General features: G+C 37.9%; 1 protein-coding gene across 1 annotated transcript; it reads left to right on the top strand.

Annotated features, from left to right (window-relative positions):
• The first annotated feature begins 5,535 nt into the window (after nucleotides 1-5,535).
• On the top strand, nucleotides 5,536-22,112 carry LOC120338371 (serine protease 27-like). The gene is made up of 10 exons (XM_078117435.1): nucleotides 5,536-5,604; nucleotides 13,666-13,821; nucleotides 14,473-14,568; nucleotides 15,235-15,366; nucleotides 16,112-16,266; nucleotides 17,559-17,650; nucleotides 18,664-18,826; nucleotides 19,176-19,281; nucleotides 20,490-20,659; nucleotides 21,747-22,112. Exons 1-10 carry the CDS (start codon nucleotides 5,541-5,543, stop codon nucleotides 21,939-21,941), a joined length of 1,329 nt encoding a protein of 442 aa, XP_077973561.1. The 5' UTR covers nucleotides 5,536-5,540; the 3' UTR covers nucleotides 21,942-22,112.
• Nucleotides 22,113-22,363: the final 251 nt, after the last annotated feature.

Here is a 22,363-nt window from a genome sequence, read left to right as displayed (position 1 = left end):
TTCGGATAAGTATTTCGGGATCCTCTGTACAAAGCCCTGGCCCCCACCACAAGAAACACCACCACTTCTGCTCAAAATAAGAAAAAATATAAAAATAACCCAATTATGTTTATGCAGTGAAGATTGCGCCGGAAATCCAAATCCCCAAATCATTCCGAACCAGAACCGCAACTGTATAGTTATTACTTATCGATCTTGATCGGTAAGTATGTTGATAGGTATTTGTCTGTTTGTCTGTCTGTTAGATGCACGCGATATCTCACGAAAGCAAAGTTGAATCTGTTTTGCATGTGCATTCATCATATTTCGGACCCGAAGCCTATTGATTTTAGATGAATTATGTCGTATAATTAGCGAGTTGTTAATTAATTAGTGATGGCACACGCGGTGTCACTATAGAGTCATGGATCAAAACCGCAGTGTCGATCGATAAGTCTTCGGTCTCCGACCGATATTCTCAATAATTTATTATTCCAAATCGCGGTGTTTTTCTTAAATTTGTATTTACTTGTACAAAAAAAAAGTCATTTTGAATACAAATCCATCTTGTCACGACCAACCGATTTTTGAAACGTAGGCATTTTCTCGAGATCTTCCATTGTTTTGGATCCAACAGAAATAGATATACCACTGGCGCTACCGTTTTTTCCGTACAGTTTCTGAAGGTTTATGACTTTATGATGAACATACTCTGAATCCCCTGAATGCTTCGTGGGACGCACTAAATTCCATGGCGGGCCGCTGGGCCGTCACCTCTGGTATAGATAATAAATTGGACTCAGTTGTGAGCATTGCGACGCACAGCGTTTGGAATTACTCCCACGTACCAGATATGTTTCGAGGGCCACACACCATTCAAAATTGGCACTGCTCAGCAGGCCGCACAATTTTTTCTTGTAGACAGCATTTTGCCCACGACGAGTCGCAGGTTAAACACCCCTGGCCTACACCAAGAGGCACTTGAAGTTTTTAATAGCAACAAAAGAATGTGAGCAACATAATATGGAAATCCCCGTTTGTTTGAGCGTGTGTGTTTAATTAACTACATCAGGGTGGTCCAAACCCAGGCCCGCGGGCCACATGTGGCCCGCCGCTTTATTATCTGTGGCCCGCGTCACATTCGGAGAGGAATTAAAAAATCGCATTTCGTGTTGTTTTGTCATAAAATTAAGCAAAAAATCTTCTGACATATTATTGCATCCCTAATGTCACTGAATTGACTAGTGTTATGGCTTGCTGAGGCAACTAGCGAAGTTAAACGAGCAAAGTTTTTGGCACTATTGTGGCCCGCGAACAATGCAAAAGTAATTTTGTGACCCGCGGAGCTGCCAATCTTGGAATTAACTACATCATGTTAGATTGTATTTAAATATTCACCGCAAGATGTCAAGAATATCTTTCAAAATAGTATTAAAAAAAGGGGGCTCCCGAAGTATGCGAACCAAGATGGCGGACATCGGAATGTAATATGTGTACTAGGTTAGGGTTAGGCCGTAATTTTAGGTATAAATACTACGGGAGGCTCTTGGCTAGTCTTCGAACTGATAATAGGACTAAAATAGGAAAAACTTATCGCCTAACCCTAACCTGTTACCCATGTTACGTTCCGTTGTCCGCCATCTTGGTTCGCATACTTCGGGAGCACCAAAAAAAGTGTAAATTGAAGTGCAATTTCATACATATTTTCTTTCATATATATTAATAGCTTAAATATTTTTCTTACAGCCTTACACTAAGGTTTTGAACAAGAGGTTTCTTCAAGAATGTTTTATTGGGGTTATGCTACATAAAAAAACATTGGAAACCACTGTTTTGGAGAAAACATAATTTTTGTGCAAAGCTTCCTGGATTACTGGAACTTCTGGGTACAAACATACACAAACAGAAGTTCGAGTGTTAAATAGTTTTCGTTATTTTTGTGAAGTTATCAAGAAAGGTATGAATTCTTTTTCATGGGCCATTCTGCAATATTTAGGAATGTAGTATTTTAAAGAAGTGGTTCCCTTTAATAGCTCAAGGCCCTCTGCTAGTATTAGGTTTACTGAAACTTTTGGGTACAATCATACACAAACAGAAGTTCAAGTGTTGAATAATTTTTCTTCCTTTTCGTAAAATTTATCAGGAAATTTATGAGTTCTTTTTCATTGACGAACCCGCAATATTTATGAATAGAGTATTTCTTAACTGAAGCAATGTTACGAGTCCCTAAATATAATTGGAATAAATACTGATAGATAGATTGTTTTGATAGATAGTTTTAATGTTTTTACAACATCTATTTTGCGTTCGAAACTGTGACGATTGTTGTTTAGCCAAAGGGAGAATATTTGGTAAATCGTCAAATTCTAAAGTCCTGACAATGCATTTATGAAAGTGGTAGTTAGTGTTTAGTTTTTGCCTCGGTATTCAATTTGTTTCCTTTGATTTTGTTATTTCAGATTATATTAGACTTAGAGCAAGTTCGTTTAGGTTAGGGTATCACCTAATTATTGCTCGACCACTCATTTTCTAAGGTAATGGGCAATATCAGAGGTTCCCAATGCTTTATGGCACGTAGCAACAACAACATTTGCTGGAAAATAAAATCAGTAATTATTGAATGAATAGAAGATAACTGGCAACCATTGGCGAATAACCGTATGAAATAACTGATTCATGTACTGGGAGTCCTCGGGCTACGACGGTCGCGACTTACGCTGTTTCGAACGCACTTCACGAACATATACAGATATAAAAGATAATACTGTATTGTAACAACCAAGCCTATAAACTGGATCATTGTGATCAAGAAAATCGGTGCTCTGGGCTCAATGGTTTTCGTTATTAACATCGTAAATGACGTGACCAATTGCGAACTATTACGATTATGAACGAATAATCACTAAGCTTCAGTCACATGGTACAGTACAGTACTGTACACAGCAGGGTTGCCATATTGGCTTTTTTAACGCCAAATTTGCCATTTTTGGCTTTTTTCAAACGCGTTTGGCGTCAGAATTTTCGTTTGGCTTTTTGGCGTTTCTTTGGCTTTTTTCAAGTCTATTCTAGTGTCTATTATTAAAATCATATGAAATACAATATTTAGTGCGTAACAACGTACTTAGCTACTTTACATTAGGATTTCTTGGAGCATCGATTTCCTTGTTTGTTACATTAATTTTTAACCATACCCAATAAGAAATAATTGCAGTTTCTGCAGCTGCTCAGACAGATATTCAAGCAGGGTTGTAAACATTGCCTCATTTTTAAAGTTTTGCCTATTTGTCAGTTTTACGTTCTGTTTCCTAAAAATAGTTGTATAACTTAGTTTTCATTATGCCTGATATGATTTATATGAGCTTTCAGCTTTAGTTTAATTCTGCAATTGCAATTGCAGTAACGATGTGATTAACTACGCTAAAATTACTGAATTAGATATCAGTGGTCCACCTGTGAGTGGCAGGGGGTTAGATAATTTTTTAATAAAATTGATGGTTTATAAATTTGAAAGGGAAAAATTTTTCAATAGTAAAGCACGATATACTGATATAGGGAGAAAGGTATATCGTAAGTTTAAGTAGAAACATGTAGGTATATTACATACTGACAGACTGAAGCTTCACACTGTATTGTATATATTGAATGGTAAAATGAAGCTGTCCGCTTGATACTTATTTTACTTTCTACAGTTTTATAGGAACTTTACTTTCTATTTGTGTGCCTCACTGAATGAACTGATGGCTCTACATCATCATCAGTTTGTTGCAAAGCGCTTAAAATCTGACAAATCATGGGGCTTTTGTACTTGGTCAAATTGTTGGCTTTTTTCATGTCTTGATTTGGCTTTTTTTGATCGCTGGGATCTGGCAACCATGGTACACAGTTCCAGTGATACAGTACTGTACGCAGTTTCAGTGATACTGCACGTCATTTTGATTGTTTAAGCCGATTTTTCGTATTTTGTTTGATCCTTTTTTTTACTTTTGCCCTTTGTTGTGGACTCATAGCTAAAAAAATATGTTAAGATACTGTACAGTGTTTGTTTTTATTCACGTGATGTGGAATTGTTTTCTGTTTTTCTAATAAAGTTTTTATTACTTATCGATCTTGAGAGGTATTTGTCTGTCTGTTTGTCTGTGTGTTAGATGCACGCGATATCTCACGAGAGCGGGGTTGAATCTACTCCAAATTTTGCATGTGCATTCATCATAGCTCGGATCAGAAGCCTATTGATTTTGGATGGATTGTGTCTTAGAATTAGCGAGTTATTAATTAATTAGTGATGGAACACACGGCGTCACTTTGGAGTAAGACCACTGTTTTGACCCCCTAACCTTAGATCGATAAGTCTTCGGTTTCTAACCGATTTTCTAGTTTGCATTATTTGTACATTTTATTAGTGTACAGTACCATATTTTACAATACAGAACGATGTGTATAGAGTAATTCATGCACTGTACCGCTGTAGTACTGTACAGTATAATGTTCCCACTAATACTGATATTCGGGTTACACCGAGTCTCAGGAACGGAACTGCGTCGTAAGTCAAGGACTCCCTGTACATGGAGTCCTCGGGTTACGACGGTCGCGACTTACGCTGTTTCGAGGTTACGAACGCGCAATTCATAAAAATATAAAACATAATACTGTACTATAATATCTAAGGCCTTAAACTGGATCATTGTTATCAAGAAAATCATGGCTTTGGGCTCATTGGTTTTCGGCATTTACATCGTAAATGATGTGGACAATTGCGAACTATTACAATTATGAACGAATAATCACTAAGCTTTAGTCACATGGTACACAGTTTCAGTGATACTGTACGTCATTTTGGTTGTTCCGACTTGCACTGAAATTCAGGTTACACTGCGTCTCAAGAACGAAACGAGAATATCGGTTGGAAACCGAAGACTTATCGATCGAAAGTTAGGGGATCCCCCAAAACAGAAACTGCAGTTTCGATTCATCCGCTCTTGTAACTTGCGCACTGCGCATCGCACACACACACTCGGCGGGTTTCAAAATTCTCTCGCTTTACAAAAATCTAGATCACTATATCAATAATTGATTGATAACTCGCTAATTATACGACATAATTCGCCCAAAATCAATAGGCTTCTGGTCCGAGATAAGCTGAATGCACATGCAAAATCTGGAGCAGATTCAATCTCGCTTTCGTGAGATATCGCGTGCATCTAACACACACACACACAGACAGACAGACAGACATACAAATACCTATCAATGTACTTACCGATCTTAAGATCGATAAGTAACAACGTCGTAAGGCGAGGACTTCCTGTATTCAATAACTTATACCTCGTAACCAAATACCGATAACCACTAATGAATAACCGTAAGGAATAAATGATTCCGGTAATCAATAACTGGCAACTAAAAACCGCTAACCGGCAACTATTAACGGATAACCGCAAGGAAGAATTGATTCCGGTATTCAATAAGTGATAACACGAAACCAAAAGCCAATAACCGGTAACCGGTAACCATTAATCAATAACCGATGATCTAATCAAAAATATCTTTAACAGAACTTAGCGATGTATTCAAGCTATATATTAATTGTTTTTGTGGCAGTGCTTGTCGGAGAAAGCTGCGGACAGAGTAAGTAAAGTAGCTGTATTTCATTTATTTTTTGATTGTCCAATCACGCAAAATTCGGCGCTCCAGAAGCATGTGTACCAATATGGCGGTAACTAAGTTTGTTCGCCTACTTCACATCAACTTGTATAAAGGGACTGAAACCTATGAGCAGGGCAGGGCGTATATTCACTTGGACAACACAGACAGTCCCCGAATTCGTAATAGAACTAAAATAAGAAATATCGGAATAAAATTATTGCTTAACACTAATTTGGTACACACACTACGGAAGTACGCAAGATTCATGGGCAGAAGGTAATCATTACTCATTACTTATCGATCTTAAGATCGGTAAGTATATTGATAGGTATTTGTCTGTGTGTCTGTTAGATGCACGCGATATCTCACGAAAGCGAGATTGAATCTGCTCCAGATTTTGCATGTGCATTCATCTTATCTCGGACCAGAATCCTATTGATTTTGGGCGAATTATGTCGTATAATTAGCGAGTTATCAATCAATTATTGATATAGTGATCTAGATTTTTGTAAAGCGAGAGAATTTTGAAACCCGCCGAGTGTGTGTGCGCGATGCGCAGTGCGCAAGTTACAAGAGCGGATGAATCGAAACTGCAGTTTCTGTTTTGGGGGATCCCCTAACTATCGATCGATAAGTCTTCGGTTTCCAACCGATATTCTCATATTTTATTATTGTCAATTCGGTATTTGCTGTGAACAAAAAAGAATGTTTATAGGTTGTGAATAACCCTCTGAATAGAGATTTGTTCAAAAGTAATTACTTTAAAACAATTGTTTTGAATCAAGTTTTTTTTGCCTGTTTTGTTTGAAACGGCTGTATTATTTGATTGTTATGTATTAAATTGGTCAAAACTTTCTTTTTTCTTTTTATCACTGCCTGGTTTTCCTTTAAAATGCTAAAGAAATCACTCGAGTTTGATGCACTCGGTTCAGCAAATAAATAAACTGCAGCCTATACGAAATGGCAGCATGTAGGGTTTATCTCTTATATTACGTAACAATAGACCCTACGTACAGAAAGTAAACACATAGAACGGCAAAATGACTTTGATTCATAAACACGTCATTTGAAACAATTAAACATTTAGAAAAAATATGATATGTAATATGTTTCGAGGCGCACTCACGATTAAAGCCGTCATTGTTATGCAAACCGCAAATCGGGTTTCACAATCCGAATATGCATTGTTATGCAAGCGCCATCATTCTACCGTGTTTCCTCGAAGATAAGACCAAGCTTGAATTTTAAAAAGATTTCAATATAAGAGCTCGCCTTTAAAAAGGACTTAGTCGATAGCGCGAATTTTATTTTTATATTTTTGACTCAATTTCGTGGAAGTGCGTCGTTTCAATTTTGCTAGGACGTCGCAAAATTTTGCGATTTGTGAACCTTTCAAACAACCCATATCTTCTACTTTCACTGGAAATAAAGAAAGATTAAATCGATCTTACCTGTGATGTTGCTATGATAGGAAAGTTTAATTCTGGAAATTCGGTTTTCTGTAGATAAAGATTATTTGTGCTTGGTTCAAAAAGCATTGCGCACTCCCATCTTATTTGAGATTTCGTATTTATATAAAGCAGGCTTTTCTACCAAGGCCCATTAATTACGATTTCACTGACTGTCGTTAGGTTTTGTATAATCGTTTATATGAAACTCATTGCAAAAAAGGTCTTTTATTAAAAGGTATCAATACGTATTTTCACGGGGAGTCGCAACTTGAGAATATTTTTGAAGGGCGTCACAATACGATGAAGTTCGAGAACCACTGCGTCCCAGTCGATAGCAAGAAATATTTTCTAATTTTTTTAAATGGTTAAAATGTTATATGTAGCAGTTATTTAAAATAAAAACGTGGTATTTATAAGTAAATGGAAATAGGTATTCATATTTTGTATAATAAAAAATCTCATTATTCTCTATCTCAAAAATAAGCCCTAGTGTTATTTTCCAAAGAAAATTGAAGACAGTGTCTTATTTTCGGAAAAACACGGTATTATGATGATGTTTTCACTCGGAATCGTGGAATCTTTGTTTTACCCCATTTGTATAATAATGGTATTTCGAATCAAGAGTCTAACCGAATGACGCCGCATCTTATTGACTGAAGCCCGGAAACGACTATCTTTCGACAATGTATGGAGCATTCAATGGCGAAAGGCGAGTATTTAAATCAATTGATGATATAGTAAAATTAAACTAAGTCTTAAATTAGTGCAACGATATAGATGTTAGCATAGGAATTGTGTCAGCTAGATGTAATATGCGCATAACTAGCAATCCCATAAGCGTACCAGCATCGTAGTACACCGGTTAAATAGTGTATCAGAAAGTATCAATTAATGACTAGAAAAAATAATAACAAGCCGGTAGGCGTCCAGGATCTCCGCTGACACCCAGGCGCGCGGCATACAGTATATCGCGAGGATCCAATTCATGTTAGTCTCTGTAGCACTTTAGTGGTCGGCCTAACTTCGTTCAGATTTAAATCTCTTTAATTTGTGCGCTTGGAAATGAATTCATGAAAATTTCCTCGCAAGAAATAGGCGAGAGGCGAGTAGGTTTTGCACTAGCTGACGATTATTTGTTGCGGTCTGGCTAGTCGCTGCGAAACACCTCCCCGTCGTACCTTTGAATACTTCCTCACAAGAATGGTTTTCGGTACAATGGAATGGCTAGTAGACTGTACGCTATGCGGGTCATCTTCAATCTGACTGCTGCTGCAACATTCGTCCAAATTTTGGCTTGTTTGTGCTTCCAATAATCGCTTAATAGTTTTCTTTCGCCTAGGCATTATGATTACAACTTAAGCTGAAGGAACATATATACATGCAAGACTCAACATTTTTCCCGGTACTTCACGGTTTAATAGGATTATTTATTTATCATATTTATACAACGATATCTGCTTACCAGTTTGATTCGGATATAGCAATCCTAATTTATAGACTTAAATAGTTAAAAAAAAACTGTAGCCAGCGTTTAGGTGAACCACCCACTAACAGCGAGAAGTACATCAAATCTCAAGCAAATAATAATTCCGTATATCAAGAACACCTGCACCGGCTCACCAGTTCCGTTGAGTTCATTTCGAACGCTGCGCGTTCCGTTGACATACTCACGTGACTGATATACTGTGACTGAATGAGAAAATGATGTTCACTGAAATCCCCTAGGCATTATGATTACAACTTAAGCTGAAGGAACATATATACATGCAAGACTCAACATTTTCCCGGTACTTTACGGTTTATTAGGATTATTTATTTATCATATTTATACAACGATGTCTGCTTACCAGTTTGATTCGGATATAGCAATCCTAATTTATAGACCTAAATAGTTAAAGAAACTGTAGCCAGCGTTTAGGTGAACCACCCACTAACAGCGAGAAGTACATCAAATCTCAAGCAAATAATAATTCCGTATATCAAGAACACCTGCACCGGCTCACCAGTTCCGTTGAGTTCATTTCAAACGCTGCGCGTTCCGTTGACATAACTCACGTGACTGATATACTGTGACTAAATGGGGAAATTATGTTCACTGAAATAAGGCTTCTCCAGTTTATGAAGTATCGAGACCAAAGACGACTTATTGAAAAGAGTACTTTGCCATGCGGAAGGAAGCGCTCTTGGAATTTTAATTTTCGACTTGGTTGGCGAGAAAACGGCGATAAACTGTGAAAAATTTCATAACGATCGGAGCGTTTTTCGTTGTTACCATGGAAACGAAACATTTATCTGGACTTTCGATAAAACGCACATTACTAGGGTGACAGGATAACCCATGTGAAAAATTTCATCCAGATTGGTCCAGCCATTAAGACGCTACATCTAAACAGATAGACAGATACACAGACAGACAGAACGACTGATAATAAGGGTCTCCTATAGAGCGGAGATCCAATAATGCTTTATCATGCCATGGTTGTAGTAAAATTGTGAAAAATAACGAATACGGTATTTTTTGCGACCACTGTTCATATTGGATCCATTTAAAATGCAGTGGGTTATCCCAAAGTGAATACAAAAGATTAGAAAAGGAACCCGACTGTGTTCCCTGGTGCTGTAGATACTGTCTTAATAGCAATCTTCCCTTCTGGCAGTTATCAAGATTAGAAGTGATTAATTTATTTAAAATAACTCCTATTCCAAGTGGGGCAAGCACCTTAGACCCATTAGCTTTGAATGACCTTTTTATCTCTGATATCATCGACAACGACCAAGACGAAATAGCTTCAGGTCTATGCAATTGTCAATATATAAGTACAAACGATATTGAAGATATTTGTCCAAGCTCAAAGCGAAATGGTTATCTTCTCACAATGTGCACAAATATGCGTTCACTTGCAAACCCAAAAAATTTTGCCAAACTGAAAGTTTTGTTAGAATCAATGACTAGTCGACCCGATATAATTGCAGTTAACGAAACTTGGCTTAGACCCGACCAAGTTGGCGCACATATAAATTTACGTGAATACAGATTAATTTCATATGCAAGAAGCAACCATAAAGGTGGTGGAGTAGGCTTGTATATTAGAGATGGCATTACCTTTTAAACCAGACCAGAATTGTCCATAATGGAAGAGAAATCGAATCATTATTTGTTGACGTTTATCTCAAAGACCGAATTGTAACTTGTGGTACTATTTACCGATACCCACTGTCTGATAATTCTAGAAATAAAGATTTTTTTAAAATTCAATGAACACTGTTTTGCCCTCACTATCAAGACAAAGTATACTAATGGGTGATCTTAATTACGACCTGATGGACACCTCGCACCGTTTTGTCAACGAATTGACTGAGTTGATGAACCAATATTCTTTTTATCCCACCGTAACCAAACCGACCAGAATAACTAAAAACAGCGCGACAATTCTCGATCATATATGGACATGTTTTTAATCTTTCTTTGCAATCGGGAAAATTTATTGATGAATTTAAAATCGCTAAACTTGTACCGCTTCACAAAGGCGGAGGCATGAAAAATGTCAAAAACTATAGCCCGATTAGCTTACTGCCGTCTTTTTCAAAAATTTTAGAAAAAGTAATGTACAATAGATTAGTTAACTTTTTAAAACGGAAAAGTTCTTTCTACCATCAACAACTTAGTTTTCGCAAGGGACATACCACTTCGCAGGCTACGTCTCTACTTACAAGTAAAATACTGGGTGGCTTTGAAAAAGGCCATTATACTCTCGGACTATTTCTTGACCTATCTAGGGTTTTTGATTGCATTGACCATCATATCTTCCAAACTCTACCACATAGGTGTTAGGGACCACTGCCTTTCGTGGTTACGCAATTACCTGGCTGATCGCAAACGAGTGCGAATTAACAATTAGGGTCCCTCAAGAGTCACTTCTGGGCCTATATTTTTCTTAATTATGATTAATAACTTCTCTAAATCACTCAGGAACTCCGATGCTATCCTATTTTCTGACGACACCACCCATTTCCTACATGGGAAAAAATTACCAGACCTTATTGAAAAAGCTAATGCTGACCTTACTAATATTCAATCTTGGCTAACTACTACGTGTTGAAGGTTTACTAATACTTGAGATTTGCACATTGATGTTTTTATCTTCTACTGTTCAACTCCCTAATTGCTCCGATCGTGATCGAATAAATAATAATATTCGAAATAGCAGAAATCACGATAAATTTTTTGTTCCGTATGTGAGAAAATCAATAGCACAAGAATCGATCACATGTTTGGTCTTAAATTCTGGAATCCACTGCCTAACAGTATTAAAAGCTCAAAAACGACGTCCGAATTTAGATCAAAAGACATTTATTGGAATTATATTGTCTTTCGTGCAGTAAGGACATTCTACTCTCCAGGCATTATTTTTCAGATACAAAGGGCGTTTTGATGATTGGAGAAAAAAATTTGAGAAAAGACTGGCAGATGAAAATATCTCCGTTTGACTAAATGTCATCGTGGATGCAACCAACTCCCATTGCTCAGGAAACAAGTCTCGGGCAACCCACTGATCTATTGTCTCTAGTTCCTGCATATTTTTACGGTTTATTAGCTTTGTACAGTTACTTCGTTGGAGCGTCGCTAATGAAAAGATCATCTTATACAAATTTAAATGTATCATGCTGAGACGTGGTGACAATAAATTCCACAAAATAACGCCTACGAAATTGACCTGCATTTTATGCCAGACTCTATTGTTCTCATTTCTTTTGTCGCATTCAACTTATGATTAACAACTGTGTGAAAGAACTGTGTCAAAGAATTTTTACATATGTCGTTTATTGTTTACCTTCTTGGAACCTAATCTTTTTGTGTCGTGGTCCCACCAAACGTTGGTTTTTGGCAAGCTCATGTCCCGAACAAATTTTTACTTGTTTCGTACAATCTTCTGTAAAACACAAAAATACGATTTATACTCACATCACATCCCTTCACATCAAAACCTGGGACATGAACGTGCCATAAACTGACTATTGTACATATCGTCGTGGTGCCGTACCTCTTTGTCCTGTGTATTGTACTTGTACAAGAGCTTTATTTGTCTATTTCATGTCTGTTGTCCTACTATAACGCAGCAGTCCTAAACTGCAGTTATACTTGTTGGGGTGCATGTCGCACATCTGTGTCTTAGGCCAGTAAGGTATTGTACATGTATCCCGTCTCTTTTATACTGTTTAACTATTATGCAGATACTGTTACATTTTTGAGGCAAATAAACATACATACCTACATCGCTATGGCATTCGAACCAGGGCCGGGTATACCATTAGGCAAGGTCGGCTAAAGCCCAGGCCCTCAAACCTCAATGGCCTTGACAATCAATTTTAAATTGTTTTTAGACTGTGAAAAAATAATGTCAGTTTAAAACATTTCAAAATTTTCTTGTTCAGGTTAATAATTCCCAATATTTACCGTTTGAAAGATCAAAAAATTTGAAATACGGCCTGATAAATGAATTTCTATACCTGCGAACTCTATACCTTTAACCTTAAAAACAAAGTATGATAATTCAAATTAACTGAACAAATTTTACCGTAATAAAGCCTTTATTTTATGAAAAACATGTATTAAGCCCGTGAGCTATGTTTCATAAATTTTCTTGCATTTTCTTACTCGAACCGTTTTCCTGATTTCTCCGGTAAACATTCTTGGTAATTCAAATGTCACGAAGGTACTAATTTGTCGATAAAGTTATGCGAATAAAGTCAAACTCAAAGCAAGAATTTTTTTTTAATTTTCGAAATTGTTATTCCGGCTGTGTGTGCAGCCCCCAGAACGCAACATTTTGGCGTAGTTTCACGGCGATGCCACGGTGATGTATTTCAATAAAAAATACAAAAAGAGACAGAAAAAAAAATTTAATTAAAAAAAAGCCCTTGTTTTAGAACAGACGTTTTTTTTATAAATTGATAGAAATCAAAACTTTATCTCTGAATAACATGTTACTAAATTGTATATTTTTGTGTTCGTTTTTTGATACTCCCGTAGTGTACGTACCAGATTAGGGCTAGGCCATACTTTCATTACGATTTTCCGTATTTTAGTTCTATTACGAACAAAATTAGTTATCTTCATATTGATACACATAGTTCTGGAGCGCCGTTTGTTTTACATATATCGTTGTAAACTGCAACGTATTCTTTCAATATTTGGCATTTCGAGTTTGATGGATAAACGGACCTCCTGAAGTATGCGCACCAAGATGGCGCACAACCTGAACTCAGGTTGTGTACTAGTTTAGGGTTCAGGTTGTGCGACATCTTGGTGCGCATACTTCAGGAGTACCTGATAAACTTAATGCTTAAATTTTTGTACTAAATTTCGACTTCTTCATTGTTATTAAGAGTCTCCAATTGTAACTCTGACTCCGTGAAAATAGACTCCAGCTTGTCCACGAGAATAGGAATCCCATGGGAAACGTCCCATGGTATGGGATGGGAAAGCACACAATTGAATATCCCATGGGACACGAAAATCGTACGATTTTCGGGGAAATGATGGTAAACGGGTCATTTATGCATATATTTAAAAATCACTTTTATTTTCTAGGATGGTCTCCGTGCTCCGTTACGTGCGGCACTGGAAAGCAAACAAAGAGAGTTTGCAGAACTTTTTTTGGGAATTGTGAAACATATACAAAAGTCTGCAAGACGAATAAAGAATGCCCACATTCGCTGCCTGACCCGAATCCTAAACCATTACCGAGTAAGATTTTTTGTTATTGGACATCGACTAGATTCTTTGTTATCGACTAGGTCAAACAAAGATTTTGCGTTGTTGACTAGGTCTTATTTTCGGGAAAACACAGTAGTGGACCTATAGTTCGTTCTTGTTCTTTTCGGTACTTCCCATCGTTATAAAAAAAATCGTTTTTCATTTGACGTCTAGTCAATCTTTTCGCTCTGAACGAGGTACTTGCAAGCCAGATTCAGATATTTATTTCCGTTCGAAATTTTTGAATAGTTCAATGTCTAGCGCTCTACCCAACGTACAACATTTTCTGTCGATGGGCCGTATAACCAACTACACACAAAAAATTGAGCGGGAAAGACAAGAGAAGAGGATGCGACTATCGCTCAGCCTTGGAGTATTAAATGCACCAGTAAACGGAAATGATTTAAGTCACGACAAGGGAAAAACACATTATGTATTTTTATTCGGTTGCCATACATTTGAACCCACGTACATTTGAATCCACGACAATTGCACCTGCATACTATTGCACCTATTGAAATTGTTTTGTTTTGCGGATACTTGAACCCATACTAACCCTAACCCATGGGTTCGAATGTACCTGGGTTCAAATGTACGGTCACCATTTTATTCATGTGAGCAGGTATTTATTTATAATTGCAGCCTGGAACTTCCCTTGCTCTGCGAAATGTGGCGGCAGCCGCTCCTGTGATTACAGAGGAGTTTGCCAACAGTGCAACGTACAGCCATGCGTGAAAGGTAATGTTCTATAATGATTTTGAATCAAGGTGGGGAGCGTTGCAATTTCGAATCTCCTGGTTGATATCTGTATTCCGTTACTGTACAGACTTTTGCTGTCGTTACTCACAAGACGGTGCTCGGAGTCGTTATCCGTTTCGCCTTGGATCGGGCGTCATTTTGGTATCCTGGTCGCCTCGACTTACTTTAACGTGAACTTGTATTAACAATGATTGTTTGACTTATATATTACTGTTATTTATTTATTAGCCTACTGTTAGACATATGTCATGGGTGTCGCTGCTCGATACCCAGTCCTGGTGCCTCGCCCTGTAGTACCATTTTCCTTTTTTTCCTCGCCCCCCGAAAAGATTTGAAAATATTATAGCACACTTCTTAAGCTTTCATATCGTTTATCCGTCTTGTCGGTTTTCCTCTCCCCTCGAATTTGAAAATATCATACCACATCCCCTAGGTTTTCATATGGTTTATCCGTCTTATCGACTTTCCACCCCCCCCCCTCTAAATAAATTTGAAAATATCATACCACATCTCCTAAGTTTTCATATCTTTTATTCGTCTTATCGGCATTCCTGTCCCCCCGAATAAAATTGAAATCCCATTACAAGTCTCCTAGATTTCTATCCCCCCTGAATAAATTTAAAAATCTCATATCATTACTCATAGGATGGGGAGAATACACGGAATGTTCGAAAAAATGTGGCGGAGGAACAAGATTCAAGGTTGACCCTTGCCCCCTGGCTATTGAAAAATGCAAGAAGACTTACGAAGATTGTAACGTTAAACCATGTCCTTCGAGTGAGTAGTTTGATTTAACACCTTGAACCGGTGGCCAAACAGGTAAGGCTCTGGCATATTGAACCTGTGGACGCAAGTTCGAATCACGTCCGGATGCCGTAAATGTGCTTCGTGTTAACCCTGTATAGATTTTATAGCAGTGGTTCTCAAACGATAAGGCGCATTCCACATGGGGGGCGTCGAAATTATTTGGAAAGGGCGTTGATTAAACTAAAAATATTGGTTATATTTGATCTTGCACGCCTTATTTTGGAAATTTACATTTCTTTATTTTCATATTTACGTTCCATCCACGTATATTCAACATGTTTCTGGGTACTCCCGTAGTATGTGAACCAAGATGGCGGACACTGGAACGTAGTATGTTTACCTGGTTAGGCCATAGTTTTATTCCAATTTTATCAATTTTGGTTGTATTACGAGTTCGGGGACTAGCCAAGTTACTCCCGTAGTATTTGTACCTAAAATTATGGCCTCATCCTATCCTGGTACACATACTACGTTCCGGTATCCGCCATTTTGGTTCATATACTACTGGGGTACTGTTTTTTGAATTAAACATACTTTCGTCTTACTATCTTATATTTGTGACGTATTGTTAGCAAGTTATTTTTGTGGTGCGGGGCGAGACAAATTTTTAAAAATAGGGCGCCATGGTTATCATTGCCGTTCTGGAAGCCCAGTATTTTCATCTTCTTCTGCTTCAATATCCTACAATTCAAAATATTTAATTTTATTATTTTAGTTCCACCTTGCCAGTCTGGATATTCGTATCGATACGGCGCCGAGTCTGAATGTTGCAGGAAACACGACGAGAAATGCGGACTTCATTTAGAGAGGAATCCGTTTCAACGTATCTTTGGAGGAAGCGTGTCCATGCTGGGAGAGTGGCCATGGGTGGTAGGCTGATTTTATAAGTTCATTTCAATATGATAGGATTTACATATTTATCTCGGTGGAGAGGAAAGCCGATATGGCGCACCACGGCTGCTCGTCCGTTTACCATTCCATGTTGGGTATGGGATTAGTTAGTTATTTGCTTTCGGAAGCATGAACTTGACGGTAGTGGAAGCCGTAACCGACCAGAGGTTACGTGAACCACCCAATGGCGGTGAGGAGTCCAGCACTCCTCTTTTACATATCTATTCCCACATGGGATTCGAACTTGCGAACCCACGCAGAGTAATCAGAGGTGCGGTGGCGAGCGTATTCCCAACGCTTAGCAAGATGAGCCACAACGCCGCGACTTCATAATCAGCGTAATAGACGATAAAATAATTGATAAAAACAAAATAAAGAACCGATTATAGATTCGGTAAAGCAAACATAACCTCAAGTCAGGTTTAAATCTTGCAGATTTTAAATGCAGGAAAGGTATTGTTAAAAGATGTAGTACGTGTTCGCTCACCCACGCTTTTACTGGAATTTAGTACTAAATTAAATTTTCTCCATCGAAGATGGATTTCTCTCCAGAGAGGGATTTTGGCGTTTTTGTTGTAGTATATAGTTTTGTTGTAGGGCATATCCAGAAATTTTCAAATGAGAGGTCTGAAAGTTCTAATTGCTACGTTAGACCAAAACAGCAAGCATGTGCAGCCGGAAAGCGTTGGTCTTTGAGAGTATTGCGGGTTTGAAATGCGTTTCACGCTATAAGAAATTCCTATGCGCAATACGGAAAATAAATTTCTTTTTGTTTACATATCCAAAGGTGGTTTGAGGGAGAGAATCTGAAATTTCTAATTGCCAAGTTAGACCGTAACAGCTAACGGCTCCGGCCGAAAAGTCCGGGTTTTTAATAGGCTTGAAGATCTAAAAACCGTTTCAAGCTACGATAAATAGCTATGTATATTACAGAAACTAACTATTTTCCTTGGTCTATGTCTATGCCTTTGCGCGGGTGGGTCCGTATAACGGTATTCGTATAACGCAAGGATGCTATAGCAAGAGTGAAAATGACTATTCTATTCAATTTTGGTCTTGCTGCACACGAACACAAATATATTTCTGTAACGTTTCGTCTGTGTTATTGTGCAGCAAGATTCTTGAATTAAATAGAATAATAAATAAAGTTGGGTTTTGATTGCATTTCAATATTGTGCCGCCGCGTCGTGTATGGTGTGACTTGTACAGAGCCTTGTTCAGGGATTGAAAGATTGCCTTATAAAAATATTTTGAACACAATTGTATTACAGGCAGTCATGGTGTCCAAAAAAACTGCATCAGCGGTGTGTGGGGGGAGCATCATACATAAGAGATGGATTCTGTCAGCTGCACATTGCACAAGGTAAATTGGTACTCCTGTAGTATGTGTACCAGGTTGGGGTTATGGCATAATTTTATTCCGATTTTCCTTATTTAATTAAGTTCTATTACAAGTTCGTGGACTGGCTGTGTTAGCCAAGTGAATATACCCCCTGCCCATGGGCTTCAGTCCCTTTACACAACTTCATGTAAAGTAGGCGGACAAAATTAGTTACCTCCATATTGATACATGTACTTCTGGAGCGCCAGGTCAATATATATATTTATTTTATTGTTTCCTGTTTTCCTAACCGTGAAGACTTGAACTAATATTAATCTCGCGTAAACTATCAAAGAAAAAACTCAAGTCGCACTCACACGAATTATTTTTTCAAGTAAAACGCAATTTTATGATCGTTATTGTGTACATTATATGCCTTTCAAAGTTTGTAAACATTCCTATGGTAATCGATATTTAACACGAATTCTATGTGATTCAGAAGAGAAATTTTTAAAAGGGAGGTTTAAAATTTCTGATTGACAAGTTAGACCAAAGGTGGACAAGGTTTTTGGGGTCAAAAATTTGGTACTCCCGAAGTATGTGTACCAATATGGCGCACAGCTAAACATAGTATGTGTACCAGTTTAGGGATTAGGTTGTGCGCCATCTTGGTACACACACTTCGGGAGCACCAGAAATGTTGCCCACCCAGACTGGCGGGTCATATAAGTGTGACGTGAAAGAAAGAAGGAAACATTTTGTGAAAATATTTACAGTGTTATAAAAGAAAAATTGGAAAACAATAAGCCTCGTTCCAAAACTAAATTTAATCGCAATCCCAACAAATTCGTAGACCTATTTTCTAGCTAAAACATCAATATTTGGTTTTAGTCTTGTTGCGGCAGCATCAAGCGGGCCAGATTGAATAACACAATGGGCCGGATTTGGCCCGCGGGTCGTAGTTTGCTCATGTCAGAGCTAGCGGTCCGACCAGAGGATGGAAAACTATGTAAGAATGCCTAATCTCTACAAGTATGCAATCTTTTATGTTACAGAGGGTTTGCGAGTCTTTTCCCAGCTCAAGATTTTTACATACGAGTTGGTAGTATAAAAATCAGCACTCCTTCTGTCAATAGCCAGAGAATAGAAATTCAAAAATTTCACCCTCACGAAGATTATGAGCATCCACTGGCAACGGCGGATATAGCTTTGATAGAGGTGAGTAGTGAGTAGGAGTAAGAAATTTGGAAGTTTCGCGCGTTTTTAATATTTATATTGTTATCTGTTATGTCATAATCATTATATGTCTAATACGTCAATTTAGCATATTACCTTAGCTGTACTGCCATTAAATTATTCAAAATGCCGAAAAAGAGAGCAAGTTTTCCAATGGTTTGATTATTACTAAGCATCGAAATCGAACTAAGGTTGTCCAATCAGCACTGTCCCCGATTAATTGTGCCATATATATGGTAAGCCTTACTGTAGGAGTTCGTTACAAATCAAGCCCAGTTCGTTGTGGAAAGCGTAAAAGTACGTCGCATAAAAATATTATTACATTTCACAGTTGAAGACCGACATCACGATTAGTTCACAGGCCAGACCAATCTGTCTTCCGAAACTAGAAAGAGTTCCTGAGGACACCAACTGTGTCATCGCTGGATTCGGATTTTGTAAGTAATAGGTGGCGCTCCCGTAGTATGTGCACCAAGATGACGTACACCGGGACGTAGTATGTGTACCAGGTTAGGATTAGGCCATATTTTAATTCCAATTTCCTTATTTTAGTTCCGTTCTGATTTCGGAGACTAAGCAAGAGACTCACGTAGTATTTGTAATTCGAATTATGGCCTAACCTTATCCGCCATCTTGGTTCACATACTACAGAGTACCTAATAGACATGACCAGTTATTTTAAACCTTTTAAAAACAGTGGATATATAAAGCGGTCTCATCTCTGAGCAAAGTTACAAGCGACTACTGGAAATGAAGTTAATCACTAAAACCATTATAATTGTGGTAATACATTTTATGCAAACACTCAGAGGAAAAAGGATACTCAACTCTAGGCAAAGTTATAAACGCTAACTCAGAATTAAAGACGACTAATCCCTAAGCAAAGTTACAGGCAATCACGCAGAAGTCAAGAAGAATCATCTCGAGTAAAGTTAGGGGCAATCACCCAGAAGTAACGGAGACTCGCTATTAGCAAAATGACGGGCACCCACTCAGAAACAAAGTATATTCATCTCTGAGCAAAGTTACGGTCAATCACTCAGAAGTAAAGGAGACTCCTCTCCGAGCAAAGTTACGGACGATCAGTCGAAAGTAAAGGAGACTCATCTCTGAGTAAAGTTATGGGCAATCACTCAGACGTAAAGGAGACTTATTTCTCAGCAAAGTAATTGGCACTCACTCAGAAGTAAACTATATTCATCTCTGAGCAAAGTTTTCTCATAATAAAATATTCGCGGAGTACCCAAAATTTTGCGATATTCCCGAAGTATGTGAACCAAGATGACGGACACTAGAACATAGTATGTGTACCAGGTTCGGGTTATTAGGCCATAATTTCAGGTTCAAAAACTACGGGAGTCACTTGGCTAGTCTCCCAACTTGTGAGTCGTAATAGAACTAAATTAAGGAAAATTGAAATTAAATTATGGCCTAACCCTGACATAGTACACATACTACGTTTTGGTTTCCGCCATCTTGGTTCACATACTTCGGGAGTATCTATTCACTTGTCTAACACGAACAGTCTCCGAACTCGTAATAGAACTTAAAAAGCGAAAATCGGAATAAGATTATGACCTAACCCTAACTTGGTACACATACTACGGGAGTACCGTAATTCTATCCCAAAGTTTACTTGTTACAGCCGAGACGAGCAATGGCGCCGCTTCTGATGATCTGCGACATGTAACTTTACGAGTACTGCCTATGGATGCGTGCCAGAACGCCTTGAAGAACATACCTGAAACTCAATATATATCGAGCTTAAAAAACCTCTGTGTTGGGAGATTCAGTGAAGGGAAGGATGCGTGCAGGGTAAGATATAAGAACAGTTATGGAATTAAGCTTAAAGGACTAAGAAAACACACTTCTCATAAGTATTCGTCTACCTGAACTCGAAATTCCAACTAATTTTACGATTTTTCTAACAGTATTATCGATTATAGTAATGCACTAATTTGCTCAACTGTAAAATACGTTAAAGTGGCTTTCACGAAGCTTACTGTTTTTCACTTTTACTTTTGTAACACTGTTCATAAAATGTAACTTTTTATGTCACACTTTCATAGCCCGCTAGTCCAGGTGGGCAAAATTTTTGGCCCCTGGTATCAAAACCTCTGCGTTATAGCCATATTTATTAATGTCCCTGAGTGAATCGAAATTACTTTTTCTAACGACTTGGACGTATTTGATTTTTGTCAAATTCTAATATTGCAGTTATTAATTCTTTGAATAGTTACAAAATTAACCAAGTCAGTATTTTAATCAGTAAACGAATAGTTTGTGGAATTATTCACGAAGCCCTGGGGTCCGGCAGGACATTTTTAGAACCACTGGTCTACTCTAGATCACAATTTGGCGCGAATCCGTTCTTTGGGTGAGAGCGAGTGAAAATGAAAAGGTGGGGAATATACTGGGCACTTAGTTGATAAAAAGTCCGCGTTGTTTCATTCAGCTGACTGAAGCCAATGCCTGATAATGATACTAACAGTTGAGGTTGCGTGAAACTAACTACCTTTCCTTGCTTTATATGCCGGGTCCGTATGCGTAGAACGCAAGGATGCTGTAGCAAGAGTGAAAATGACTATTCTATTCAGTTCAAGAGTCTTGCTGCACACTAACACAAATATATTTCTGCAACGTTTCGTCTGACCGAGGTCAGACTCTATCAGACAAGCAACTGCGACAAGAAACGCAATGGCATACACATGAATAATGGTATTAAATACTGGGTCTGTTTACGATAGAAAAAAATAAATAAGATTGGGAAAGTGCCAGAACAATAAAGAAGCTAAATTTGAATTACAATCAATAAATACCCAACAGTGTATTGCGTTTCTTGTAACATTTGTAAAATGCTTGTCTGAAGAAGCTTCATAATGATGTTCCTTATTTATTCCAGGGAGACAGCGGAAGTGCGGTCGCCTGTCAGAGATGCAGATCTTGTACCTGGTACGTTGCTGCAACGTTGTCTTACGGAACTGGCGGCCAAAGATGTGATAAAAACACACCCGGTGTGTATATGAGAGTCGAGCATTTCGAAGGTTGGATTAAGAAAATATCCAAAATAGAATCATCTGGAGCTTTCTTCTGCTAATTGGTGGATTCTACATGACCACGCCCATAAAAACATGCTGATTGGTAGATTTCATATAGCCACGCCAGGAGGGATGTATTGTAATATAGCGAGTTTTGTGAAATGTTTGGAAATAAAAGAAACATTGTCTCACTTTAAAACGTTAATTTTGTTTTGTTATTTTCTCCATATTTGTCCAATGAGAGAGGAAAGGTGTTAAGATGGAATGTTTGAGTAAAATATGACTTGTTTGGTGTAAGGCTGGGCATTTCGAATCGAATTGTAAATAAGTTGAAACAGGTCAAACAAAGATTTCGATTCGCCACCATCTTGTTTTTTGGTCCGCCCACAGGCCGAGATGAATCCCTCGGTTTTTGCAATTGTAAAATGCAATTCTGACATAGTATGTCTCTTTTCTACCGAGTGAGTTATTAATGAAATAT

This window comes from Styela clava, chromosome 10 (assembly GCF_964204865.1).
Source record: "Styela clava chromosome 10, kaStyClav1.hap1.2, whole genome shotgun sequence".
Classification (NCBI taxonomy): Eukaryota; Metazoa; Chordata; class Ascidiacea; order Stolidobranchia; family Styelidae; genus Styela; species Styela clava.
Note: the sequence above shows the minus strand (reverse complement) of the source record. Positions and strands in the feature narration are given on the sequence as shown.